This window comes from Oenanthe melanoleuca, chromosome 3 (genome assembly GCF_029582105.1).
Source record: "Oenanthe melanoleuca isolate GR-GAL-2019-014 chromosome 3, OMel1.0, whole genome shotgun sequence".
Classification (NCBI taxonomy): Eukaryota; Metazoa; Chordata; class Aves; order Passeriformes; family Muscicapidae; genus Oenanthe; species Oenanthe melanoleuca.
Genome location: NC_079336.1, coordinates 20,710,683 through 20,724,734, shown reverse-complemented (window position 1 = coordinate 20,724,734; position 14,052 = coordinate 20,710,683). Strand labels below are relative to the sequence as shown.

General features: G+C 33.8%; 1 protein-coding gene across 1 annotated transcript in view; it reads left to right on the top strand.

The window, feature by feature from the left end:
• The window catches only part of CSMD1 (CUB and Sushi multiple domains 1), a 1,037,656-nt gene that overhangs the window by 719,841 nt on the left and 303,763 nt on the right, over nt 1–14,052 (top strand). Inside the window, exons 9-10 of the mRNA XM_056488498.1 lie at nt 2,343–2,467; nt 3,502–3,623. Coding sequence (XP_056344473.1) covers nt 2,343–2,467; nt 3,502–3,623 — 247 coding nt within the window. The remainder of the gene's footprint in view (nt 1–2,342; nt 2,468–3,501; nt 3,624–14,052) is intronic.

The following is a 14,052-nucleotide window of genomic DNA, read 5'->3' as shown; positions in this document are numbered from 1 at the left end:
TTCAAAAGGATATCTCCTTTTGAAATGGGAAACTGTCAAGCTTAATCAATGGAGAGACTCAGAACTTTGGATGTGTGAATAGTTTAGTTTTATTGTAAACTGTGATCCAGATGCATCATCTCTCCTAAGATCCTTATTTAGATCCATAAGGAGTTTGGAGGACTTTGTCTCTACTTTGCTTTTTAGAGTGACATTTTTTGTTGTGTTTATTCTGTGTTGCATTCAGCATATTTAGTGTCCCTTTGTGTTCAGACATTTCAAAATATTATACCCACAGTGTAAAACATACGAAGTTCACACTAATTGTCCTTAGATCCTTAGATTCAAGGTATTTCCAGAGCTTTAGGGAAGAAAAACCCCAACCCTCTGAGATATCTACTTTGTAGAATAATATTGAAACAAATTTGAATCATTATAAGTGTATAGCTTAAATTAGTGTAATGTTTTATGCATACATTAATAAAAACTTTAGAAGTATTTCTGCATTGATCAAAACCCAATCTAAACAAAATATACTTAGTGCATTAGACATGAAAATATTTATATTCCTCCTATTCATTTTCCCCCATCCCTTTCTTTCTTTCTCAGGGGAATATTCAGGAATTTTATTAGTATTTTAAAATGCTGTTGCAGATATCCAATAATTATACACTGTATTTGTATGTGCATAGATTTGTAATTCTCCTTATGTGCCTTGATAGTAGAAAACTTAAGGGAAATGTTGGTTTTCATGTTGTTTCACACAACATTACCCTTGTAGGTTGGTGTTTATCCAATATGATTTTAAAATAGTTTAGTGCTCAATTTGCATTCATCACTGCTAGGTAACTGCTTGGGTTTTTTCCCCTGTCTCCTTAGAAAAAGAAATACAGAGATCCTAACTCTAGAAAATAGGAGAAAATGCCATTAAAATAGATGTTTATGCCATTAAAATATCAGATTATTGAGTTATATTTTCTTTGCCAATAAAATAAATTAATTTTTATTAATTTAAGGTATTTATTTATAAAAATACTTGGTCTCTTTTTCTGGGGGTTTAAGGAATATTCTGAAGATTATGTCAAATATAAAATAAACAAAATTTTAGCAACTTACATTACTCTTCAAGAATTTCATTCATCTTGCATGAATTATGGAAGAAAAGGGCTTAAGAACAAAGTGGTAGGAAAATTACTTTTTATAGCTTTTCTAGATTCAAAGCATTATACTAAAATGTTAAAATTAACCAATAAAAGAAAAAACTATCCAATTAAAATTTCCTGAAAAAGTGAAAAAGAACTATAGAAACACATGATAATATCGATAAATAATATAATCAATATTTGTGAGATTCTCTGAGAAACTAAGAAAATACTTGTCCCTGAAGGGTGGGAAAGAGCTGGGTAATAGAGAATGACATTATATGCAGTTCTTCACGGCACAATTTTAAGCCTCTTGGCTGCCATAAAGCAATCCTCTGGTGTTCAGGACTCAATAACTTAGAGACTAAACTGAGAAATCTGCTTTATTGAGTTCACTTAGTTCATGACATGAGATTATCAAATATAGATTTAAAAATGAAAGAAAATGAAAAACAGAGCCAGTTAATTATGACAGAGAACAAAGAATGTCACAAATAATAAATGGAGCCAGATATGTAAATACTGTTTAAGAGAACTCCGTTTTATATAGACCACAAGTGCATACAGTTTTTGGAAGTCTTCATAACAATTGGGCAGCATAAATAATTACAAAGGGACACATTTTAGTGCTACAAGTGTAACAGTCTTATTTCAGTCCTAAAAAATTTATAGTTTAATGTTTAAGAGGAAATTTCAGCAAGGTCAGGAATATTTAATGAATTATTGACATTGATTTAAATTAATATTTCCTGGCTGTATGTGTTGAAAAGTTTCCATGTCTAATTGCTTATTCTCTCATTTGAATAAGTACAGCGATATTGAAATTGTTCATTAAGTAAGCTCTGTTGCCTGAAAAAAATCCTGTTCTTTTCTTGATATATATTTATATTATATATAAATATTATATTTATCTACATATAAAAATTATTTTCTTGATATATATTTATCTACATATTCACTGAAGTCATACTGTAAAAGAACAAACTTAGTGTCACAATTGTTTTGTATTCCTTAAAAGGTGGGCAAACTTATTAATAGACTTTTTCCCTACAGTATATGTTTTTTTTAAGAATACAACATTGATGGAGTAAACTTTTGCACCTGAATGTCTCTGTTTGGATCTTGAAATATTGTCTAAGTTGGCAATATTTACATTTGTTTGAGGACACTGATATTAAAATGTATTTAATTCCTTCTTTCTTTCTCCCCTTTTTCCCCTAGGGTGGGTGCCAGTTTACAGTTTTCCTGTGAAGACAATTACGTGCTGCAAGGTTCTAAGAGCATCACTTGCCAGAGAGTGACAGATACACTGGCTGCCTGGAGTGACCACAGGCCGATTTGCAGAGGTAACTGCTATTCTTTGGATTTTTTTGTGACGTTTAGAAGGGTAATTTATGGTTTCTGCTGCAGTGAAACTCAAAACTAAGCAAACTAAAACAGGGAACTATGTCTCATGTATATGTGTATATATAATTATAAATGTATGAAGATTTTTATGTAGATTGAAGCATACAGTCATATGTAGAAAAAATGTCAGTTTTGGGAGCTAATTTCTTTTAAGTAGTTTTAATTTTACTTAATCTTCGTTTTGTCATAATAAACTACTTTCAATACAACTAGTTATTTAAGTTTGTGGGGTTTTTTCTAAATTAATTCCCAAATATGAGATTCTTACAATCATACTGTATTTCTATCAGTCCCCGATATTTACTTAGTCCTGATTTTTCAGTAAATTCCTTTCTATTCATCCATTTTGCTCAACTTTAAATAAAACCTGACCTTCTAACTTAGAACTAAATGTTCTTGCATCTATACCTCCTTGCTTTAACTGAGGTGTGTAGGAAAAAAATGAAGAATGGCTCTATGTACAGAACTTTTTATCTCAGTAGAAAAATTATTTTGACTTCTACATTTAGACTGTACATGCTAATGAGAGCCTTGACCCTTGTAATGTGCTTGCCTTATATTCTCCTAGAATCAGAAAACCTACAAACCACCACCATTAATTGGAAAAGAAAAAGCAATCATAAAACCTGTTGGATATTTTTACTGTAATTTTGAGGTAGATCAAAATGATACTTCTTGTACACATAAAATCTTACATCAGAATGCCAGTTACTAGGGCAGCTAAGAAACACTGGAGGATTTGTAACACCTGAACTTAAACTTTTTTTTTTGTTTGAGAATGAGCTAAAACATAATCTCATTTATATAAAACTCATACTTCTTTAGAAAGTTTTCATTACCTAGTTATTTTGCAATTCCAATTTTTTTTCTCCTGCTGCTGGGAGATGTTGCTAATGCTGTGGCAGTTTTATAATATTTATTTTAAACAGAGCATCCTGTCTAAAGCAATCTGGTTTGTTGGTTATCATTTTAGCTAGAACATGTGGTTCTAATTTACGTGGACCGAGTGGCATTATCACATCACCAAATTATCCAGTTCAATATGAAGACAATGCACACTGCGTGTGGGTCATTACAACAACTGACCCAGAAAAGGTATGCTTTTTGTCTTGTCTCAAGTGAAATGGTAGAGTTTTGGATTTGTCCAAAAAATCTCATATTTGCACTAATGCACAAACACATGCAAGTTTGTATGTTCATTTAAACACAATAAGGAACAGAGTAGAGTTGTTACGAAAATACATTGGGCATTAGAGGGGAAAAAATAGCGTTTATGAAAATGTCCACTCAGAGTAATAGGTCTAACATGAAACTTTCAAGTTTTAAATACATTTTTAAATGAAATACAGAAAATCAGAATCAAAATTCCACATCGCTAAATGAGTTAATAGTGAATTTTTCATGTACTGCTTTGATACTTAATCACTGTTGAATCTTAAAATAATGTTTCTTGGCATAAAAACTGGATATGACATGTAAATATTTTCACTGCTGTTGTTAGTTGTTTTACTACCAACATAATTTCTTTGCAATCTATTGTTTCCCAGTAATGAGTCTTAATACATACCTATGAATTAGGCATCTAATTATGCATAATATAGTGGTCATAACAGAATATTTTAACTGTTTTTTCTGCAAAATCAGTAAAGGACAGAGACCTGTAGGAAAGAAAAAAGAAGATGAAGTACTTTATTTATATTGTACTTCCATGTATTGAAATGCTGAATCAATTATGTCAGGGAATGTACAATCTATATGTACTTTCATAATTACAAAATGTGTATTTCCTTTGCTGCTTTTTGGAAGACGGTATTCTTGACTTTAAAGCAGTTAAGGAAAAGATGTTTATTTTACCATGAATAAGTGAAAATGCTTAGCTGCAGAAAAGATAAATTTACTGCATGCTTTCATAGCATATTTTTTGAGATGTAAATACTATTCCTTTTTGAAGTAATTAAGTTCACTTTTTTCTTAAAGAGGATTCAGTGTGGCTCAGTAAATATATGTATTTGGTAAAAATGGGCAAAAGTACAAAACTACTATATTGAGAGATTTTTACTGTATTGGGACTTCTCACTAAACAGAAAAAGCTGTTTTTCTGTTCCAAACTGAACTGTTATATTTTATTTTGAATAGCCATTAGATATGAATATTTCTCCTGGAAGGCCTTTGACTTAAAAATCATTGCATTTTATTTGAATTTCTTTAAATTTTTTAATATAGAAAAGCATTTAAGTTATTGAAAATGCATGAAAATTTAATCTACTCAAATTTATATTCAGTAGTGTATTGTCTCGTAGATTTTGCAAAATGCAGTATATTTTTGTAAAGAGAAATTGAGTTAAAAAAAACGTTGAATTCCTGCTAATAGAGAAGAGTTGCAATATCTTCATGCTTTCTTTATTCAGGTAGTTTTATTTTTTTCCCTTGAGTTTTCAGGAATTTAAGGGGTGTTTTTCATATTTATAATAAAATGAAGGTTTAGCTATAATAGAAACATTAGTACTGACTGTGCTATTAAACTGTCCAATGCATGTTTTCTGGGGAGATTCAAACTTAACTATGAAAAACAGTAAACCCTCATCTACTACAATAATACACAAGTTCTCTTCATTCTATACAGTGTATCTTTCTCAGTGAATTTAGAATTTTAGTAGTGCAGAACTTAATGAGATTGTGTGGAATAATTTATTATTATGTTCACAGGACTTGAAAATACACTACACTTAAGTAGTGCTCTGTGGGCAGGTTTCTCTTTCATCAGACACAAGAATACACAGGAGGAATTGCACACCCAGATAAATTAAGTTGTGGTCATAATTAAGAGGTCTGAGTAAACACTTGGATCTTTCACCCCAAAAAAAAATCAATACTTGTTCAGTCCAGCTGTGTGGAAGGGTAAGAGACATGCTAACAGACACTGATAATCACACCATGAGAAAGAGACATGACTTTTAGATCTTTCGTTTTCGACAGGATGGGAAATATTGAACGAGTTGTTTTTTTATTGAACTTGAATTTATCTAGCAGTGCAACCAAGGAAGAATTATCTTAATGTTTCTTGAAATGACTGTCGTTGCTTTAGGACCATGATGACTGTAAAGGTGAAGTCTTAAATCAGACTTATTTAATGCTTACACTATCATTGGGTTGTTTTCACATTAAGCCTACGTCTTTATCAGTATTAGGATTTCTATCCCCAACAAACTGCATCTAGAGTTAATACACACCCTTTCAGTTAATAAAAGATGTGAAAGAAAATCCTTTTAGTTTACAGTTTATCTGATTGAATGGAACACTACTTTAAAAAAAATCTTGCTAGCATTTTGGAACTATGAACTTTACATATCAATTACGAAAATAATTTTCAAGTTTCCAAATCAATGAAATTTTTTTAAGACATGCTGAAAGTTTTGCAGATTTTCACCCTTGACTTTTCTTGGAGTTATGAATGACAGAACTCTTGAAAATGGAACTGTGTGTTGGTGGTCTGATTTTAAGATTACTTTGAGAAATCTTTTGACTTGCAGATTTGAAAATAGTTATCAGAATGCTTAGTTTCCTGTTGATTTTCTTTTCTAATGAGGGAGACAGCTCATGGGACATTGTTACTCTGTATTTTAAATTACTTTTGGCTTACTCTAAAAGTCAATTAGTATCCTTTATCAGGTTAGTTTGCAAATAAAATTTTACAAGTCAAAATAATGTCTTCTGTTAACATTCAGTGCATTTTGAAGATAATGCAGTTAAAGAGGTTACCAAGGAAGTTTCCTTCAAAAAATAAAAAAAAACACCTCCCCAAAAACCCCAACAAAACCAAAAATAAACAAAAACCCCCAGCAAAACAAATAAACAATACCCCCAAAAAAAATCCCTAAATCATAATAGGCTGGTATATTTTAACTTTTTTTTTATATATATGGACACATTTCCCAGATTCTGTATTCTGGTGCTGGCAAGGGGAAGATTATTAATACCAACTCAAAATGAAAACCAATTTCAACATCCTATAGAGATAGTAGCATAGTTCCAGGTCTTAGCCAACTATATCAAAATCATTTTTAGTTAAATGCTTTTCTAATATTTTTTTACCTTTTTCTGAGCAAAACAGAAATTTAAATTTGAGTCTTCTCATCTTCAAAGGTATTCCTGCTTATTTTGAAGAGTTTCTTCCTTAAACCCTTTATTTGTTTCCTCTGGATCGCGCTATTGAAGCTTTTGATCAGCATCCCACTGAGTCATTTATTAGAATTTTAGTACTTGCAAATACAACTTTATGGTGCTCTTCTGACTGTGTGAACTACATGCTATAATTCTTTACAACTCTTCATTGTTTTAGGTCTTCAGCTAAGCAATTTCTCAGCTTTCTAGAATCTGTTACTTTGAAGTCTTTTGAGGGCTTATGAATACTGATGTGTACTCTTTACCTCTTTCTTATGTTGGTATTATCTTGTTAGATTATGTCCTAACCATGCCTCTACCCCTTGCTGTTCCAATTCCTTCTCCAGACTGTGGATACTTACTGTTTTGGATTTCCTGCTGCTTTCATTGTTTTATGGTAACGCTGAAAGGGCTCCGTTTTCCAGACCCAGTGTGTATTGGATAGCAAGATTTTTTGCATTATTGCATTGTTGCTTCAGCAATGATTCCTAATTTTGCCCAATATTTTCCTGACTAATTGCTGAAGTAAACTGCAAGGGTGCCTCCATAATTTAAAGTGCACTGCCTAAATTAATTTTTCTTCCTTAGGGTTTTTCTATCTTCAGATTAAACTCCCCAAATGGTGTTGGCCCTTTTAAGATGAAATTTTCCTCCTGGCATTAAGTTAAGAAAAGCTGGAATGTTCAATGCTTAGTGTGATACATGGACAATGGACTCATACATGTAAAAAAAAAGAAAGAATTGGAAATGTGAATTATGAGTTTTGGTTGAAGCTTTATAGCAAACACAAAATGGCACAAAAATGTGGTGCAAGTTTAAAGTAAACAGAGACAAAAGTTTCAGTCCTGAAGTGTGATCTCATCAAGAATCAAGGCAGGCATTAATACACCTGCTGTATATTGTGAAAGGATTAACATAGATTAGCATGCTGATTTGTCAGCTACTTGATCCAAGAAAGACATGGATAGACTTGGAAGTATGTTAGAAAAGTTGCAATGGTTCAGCACTTGGTGGATTTGTTAAAGTAGTTAAGATGCATCACCATAGCCAAACCCAAGATCTTCTATCTTCCTATCCTCAGCTTCAGTTGGCCTGCTTTAAGCATTCAGTATTTGAGCACTGATGTGATCTACAGTACAGATAACTGACTCTCTACACAATCTTCTAAGCATAGTTTTCAATTTAGCAGGTAATATCTAAAACTCCTTGAGTTTATGAGCCTTAGAATCTGTATCAGTCAGTCACATGTCTGTGTTAGTAATTTTTTAAAGAATTCTACATTGTTTTATAGTTAATCCTTGTAACAGTATACAGAAAAAAGTTTAACTACCCTTTTAAAACATACCACATGTTTCTAAAAATATCACCCATAAAGTTAAAAGTGAGAATAGGCTTTACATATCAGATCTACAAGTGCTTTAATGCTAATATACTAATTTAAATAAGTGCTTGTTTATCATATTTTCAGACATTACTCTGACTCATTGCAGATTTGTTTGGTGTTTTTTTTTTTTTTGCATTAATGCTCTGTTTTGGGCAGGAAGTAACCTGTTAAGTAAGCTTTTTTTCCTTATTCCTTATATTTTCCAGTATTGTTATGAGATAGAACTTGCATGGAAAATGCTAAGTTCGATTACTGGTTTCATCTCTGTATCCAGGAGAAGAATGGCTTGGCCAGAGCTTGTCAGGTTGGCCAGACCTTTTTCATGCAGCAATCATGTCAACATTTTACTCTTCATTTATGTACCAGCTGTTATCACAGTTTCAGGCTCACGGGAAAGGCCAAAAGTGAAGGGCTTGCAGCATAATTCAGGTTCTTCTGTAAAGAGACCAGGAAAGGGTGCTGGCTAGAGAACAGGGAACTTTGCAGTTTTCTGTGCTGCCACACTGTATTGATGAAAGAGTTTAATCATAATATCATGGGAAGAATAATTCCATAAAGTCAGAGGAGAGTACATTCATATAGTAAATGCAAATAAAACAACAGACATCATATCACTGTAGCTTTAATTCCTATTCTGCTAAGATTTTGGACTTATTTTTGCCAGATAAATGTGTTGCATATACTTTTTTTTTAAAAAAAAATACTTTTATCTTAAACTGAATATTTTGTATCTTTTTTTTTTATTATTATTATAGGCCTTGCTATATTATTTTCCTGTTTCTAGGAGAACGTAGATATTTTCACTGAATCATTGAATATTCTGAATTGGAAGTGATCCCCAGGGATACAACTCCAGCCCTGCACAGCACCATCTCCAAGAATCACACCATCTGCCCAAGAGCACTGTCCAAATGCTTCTTGAGCTCTCTCAGGCTGGTGCTGTGACCACTGCCCTGGGGAGCTGTTCTAGTGCCCAAACATCCTCTGGGTGAAGAACCTTTTCCTAAACCTCCCCTGTTACAGCTTCAGGCCATTCCCTCAGTCCTGTCAGTGTCAGCACAGAGCAGAGATCAGGGTCTGCCCCTCCTCTTCCCCTCACAAGCAGCTGTGACTGCAGTGAGGTCTCCCCTCAGTCTCCTCCAGGCTGAACAGACCCAGTGCCCTCAGCTGCTCCTCATGCAGCTTCTCCTCAAGGCAATTCACCATCTTTGTGGCCCTCATTTGGACACTAATAGCTTACTATCTTTTTAGCATTGTGGTTTCAAAGCTGCACATAGTATTCAAGGTGAGGCCTCATCACTACAGAGCAGAGTGGAATAACGGCAGCAGAATCTTCCTTTTTGGATTTTTAAATGTGATGACCCTGTGTGGATTTTATATATTAGAAGTCTGAGTCAGAGTGAATTGGTGATATTGCAGAAGTCGTCCCTTCATATAGATCAGGAGGAACTTTGTCCAGTTCTCTGTGGAAAAAAAAAAAAAAGATATTATTGATCAGGTTCTCAAAAATAAAGTAAAAAATAAGTTTTAAAAAAATTAGCAAATATTGGTAGGAAATCCTAGTGTAATTATGTTTCTTGTTTTCTGCCTGTTCATTGAAGAGAACTTGTTGTTGTATTTATGATAATTGGTTAAATGAAATGTAGTGCTATTTGCCATATGGCTGAATTTTAGTAAGTTTATAAGTAAGACCAAGTAGATGTTCAAAATGTACTAACACTTACTGGCATTTTTTTCCACCAATGTTGCATTTCAAGGAAACATATACTGTTTCCACTTGAGTGTATACTGTATTTACTGTTGTTTTCATACATAAATACAATCTGGCAAGTCCTAATTATTCAAAGAATTTTGGAATTCTTTATTTTGGAAAATACCTTTAAGATCCTTGAGTCCAGCTGTTAACCCAGCCCTGCCAAGCCTACCCCTAAACCATGTCTAAGTGTCTTTAAATGCCACCAGGAATGCTAATTCAACCATATCTCTGGGCAGCCTGGTAAATGCTTGACCACCCTTTCAATGAAGAAATTTTTCCTAATATTCAGTCTAAATCTCACTTGTCACAACTTGAGGCCTTTTCTTGTACTATTGCTAGTTATCTAGGAGAACAGCCCTCAGCTGGCCACAACTTCCTTTCAAGTAGTTGTAGAGTGATAAGGTCTTCTCTGAGCCCCATTTTATCCAGACTAAACAATTTTAGCTCCCTCAGCAACTCCTCATTAGATGGATGCATTTAATGCAAATAAAATAATAATAATCATAAATAATAATCTTTGTGCATGACAAACTTTCTTAAAATTTATTGCTGGTTTCTGTTATTGAAAAACTGTGTAATGCAGAAATCTAGAATGCTATATGAATTTTCACATCTGATCAAATTATCATCTCAAAAAATCTGCCTTTGTTGAGAAAAAAAATTCCAATAGTCTCAATTTGTTCAAGATCATAGATTAATTACCTCTTTACTAATTGGAGTCTATTTTCTTTCACTTTCTATTTAATGGACTCTATTGATTTAAAGGAAACAGGGTCTATTTTTAAAATATTTTTTAGTGTTTTTTATTAATTGTAATTGTACTGTGTAGCCTCGTGTATTTTGTAGCTTGCTTTATTAGTCTCTGGGTGCTCATGTTCACAGAATTTAATCAGTGTTTAAATCATAGAACAATATACTGATTTGGTCTTTAGAGATCTGGGGCATCATCTTCTTGATTACCAGTTGTAAATTGTTTAAGGGATTAGTGTATCTGCACAAAGCTCTTCCCACATTTGTGCTTTTAAAGGTCTTTGCACCTTTCATGTCTTAGAGCTATATAGTGACATCTCTATTATATTAAAGGAAGTAGACATGTTAAGATCTGTGTAGTAATTCTACTGATACACATAAGAGGGAACCACTGGATGAGTGGTTAGGAAGGGGGCATGGTGAAGAAGCTTCTTTTCCAGTACATGGAAAGGCATTTAATTTCTTTCAATTGGCTTGCTGAGAAAAGGGAAAATAGAGTCCAAAGCATCACTGGCAGTTTACTGCATAAAAATTAAAATCAGTATGGGGGTCATTATGCCTTTTGAGATTGTCATGCCTTTCAGAAAAAGGAAGCACCTGTTGTGATGATCATCCCTTTCCTTTCAAGATGATAGGTAAGAAGACAGATTTCACAGCATGGTTTTCTTCATCCCCATCAGTGTTAACTTTCCTCATTACAGCAAAAGGAAATATTTTTAACCTGGTGAAAAGCTTAGTAATTTAAATAAGTTATCAGTGGAACATAATTGGCTTACTGATATTTCTGAAATATGTATTAGCAAGGACCTGTGCACCCTGGTAAAGTGTTCAGAATTGAAGTGAGGCATAAACAGAGGATTCACTGCAAGAATGAGATGTAGGTTGCTCTAGTTGCTATGAAAGTTTAAAATGGAGACCAGCTCATTAGCAAAACTCACCTTTCTGCCTAAGGAGGAAAACATCTTAGGAGGAGTTCATTCAACACTAAGCAGTTCACATTTTAAATTTGATATTAAAATGGGTGGAAGACAATGACCCATCATGTAAAATGGGAAGTTTAAAGCTGTGTAAATAAGAAATTTATATTTTCTCTGGACTCCAAGATTGATTCTTCTCATATGTCTGTCCTGTTTTGCAAAGCACAAGACCTCTCTTTTCATGGAGTTCACAATCTGTGATGGAGAGTTTTGTTCATGCAGATTTTAGCTGCAAATGTCATTCTTCTAAGCAGTGCTCTCAATAGTTATTAGCATAAATACCTGGCAACAAGTGAAGAAGATAAAATATTTAATTTATTTATTCAATCAAAAACCTAGAAGGAAAATCTAGGGATTTTAAGTAAAGATGAAAAACAGCTTTCTTAACTTTAAAGGTATGTGTTGCAGGAACTTGCATCTGCAGAGCTTGAGCAGAATCTCAGCAGGTGGGAAATGAAAGGGAGATAGGACAAGATTCAAGTAGTGCCTCCAATTGTCCTAAGAGAATAAATTAGGCTATGTTTACATTAGCATTAGTACAGTGCACCACAAGCAGCATTATACTGCAAAACAATTAGTGCTAAGGGCACGAGGTTTGCACTTGTGTATATTTGAGAGTTTTTACTGTGGACTTTCTGCTTCTTTAGGCTGAATGCCTGTTACTGTCTGGAGAACACCTTCCATCTTACTTTTATACAAAAAGAGAGGAACCTTGCTGCTTTGAGACTGCTTTGTGATGCAAATCAAAGCACAGTAAGAGCAGATGACTGGAGATTGTTTCTGAAGTGCACCCTTGATCAAAGCCTTGATGTGAATGTATTTTTAATCTCCTGATACAACCATCATAACACACAGAAAAGCCTGACATTTGCAGACACTTTTTACATGCAGGATTTGATTGGGTCAATGGACAAACAAATGAAGACTCAGAAATGTCCTTTTAAGATTTTATATTATCTTCATGAAATTCAAATACAAATCCCACACAACAAAGTAGTTTCAGAACCTGCTTTATTCAGGGCATTGCCTATAATGAATATATTTTTGCTACTCCCTACTTGTTTTTTGGTTCATTCAGTTGTTTTTTTCCAAGGCAAAAAAGGCACTTAGGTAGAGTATGCACACTGGCAGAGTATATGTGTCATGTTTTAATTCAGTCTTTCACACAATAAACATAATTCCTAGTATTTTTCTGAGTTACTCAGCCTTCTGAATGTTCATTCTTTGTAATTGTAGCTTTTGAAATATTTTGTGTCTACAGTGCTTTCACTGTAATTAGGTGATTTTAAAGAGACTTACGGGTAGATCATATTTGCTTTATGGTATCTTTCAGTAAAAGGTATTGCATGCATGCTATTACATGTGTGCAAATCTATGTGTAGAAAACTAAATGCTTGCAAATTATTTTTTCTATATTAACCAGTTATTAACTCTGTTGAATTAGTAGCTTTTCTGCTCTGATATTCTAAAGGGAAAATATGTATTAATTTTTTCATCAAACAACTATAATCAGGGAAATTCCAGAACATCTGTCCTGAAGCAGATATCTCACTGCCAGTCTGATGAATAACTCTTTTAGCTATATTTAAAACAGTGAGAGATCAATTACCTGAAGCCCCTTTAGAAACAAATGGGTAAAGAACTACATTTGGGTGTTTTAGAGCACATTTCAATTACTGTACTGTAGAGTTCTTACACCTTAAGTAATCCTTCCTGGCCTCCAGCTTCTGCTTCAGTGAATTGTTGACCTCTCCCAGTTTCTTTGTCTCCAGGCAATGTGGGGAATCTACCTTACACTTTCATATCACACTAGCCAACTATTTAGATTTATACTGAATTCCAACCCTAGTACTGATTTATGCAACAAATTTCTATTTTCTCTTTTTTTTTTTTCTTCTTAAAATGAGATTTAAAGATAGTTTTACAGATCCTTTGGACACGTTTCATTTCTGTGTGATTATTTTAGTTTGAACAATATTCATACATCTACAACTATAGGAAAACTCAGAAGGACAATCAAGGAACTGTGGGTCTGTCGGCCTGACCTTGGTACCCGGAAATTTCATGGAGCAGGTCATCTTGAGTACCACCACATGGCACATACAGAATGACCAGGGGTTTATATTACAACCAGGTCCTGCTTAACCAACTTGTTCTTCTTTTGTGACAAAGTGACCTGCTTAGTAGATGAGGGAAAGACTGTGGATGTTGTTTATCCAGACTTCAGTAAAGCCTCTGACATCATCTTCCACAGCATTCTCCTAGAGAAACTCACTGCTCGTGGCTTGGGTGGGTGTACTCTTCACTGGGAGAAAAGCTTGCTGGATGGCTGGGCCCAGAGAGTGGTGATCAATGGAACTAAAACCATTAGTTTCCTCTAATGGAAACACCATTAGTGTTTCCCAAGACCCAGTATTGGAGATGGTCCTGTTTAATATCTTTATCAATAATCTGCACCCTCAGTCAATTTGCGGAGGGCACCACATTGGGTGGGAG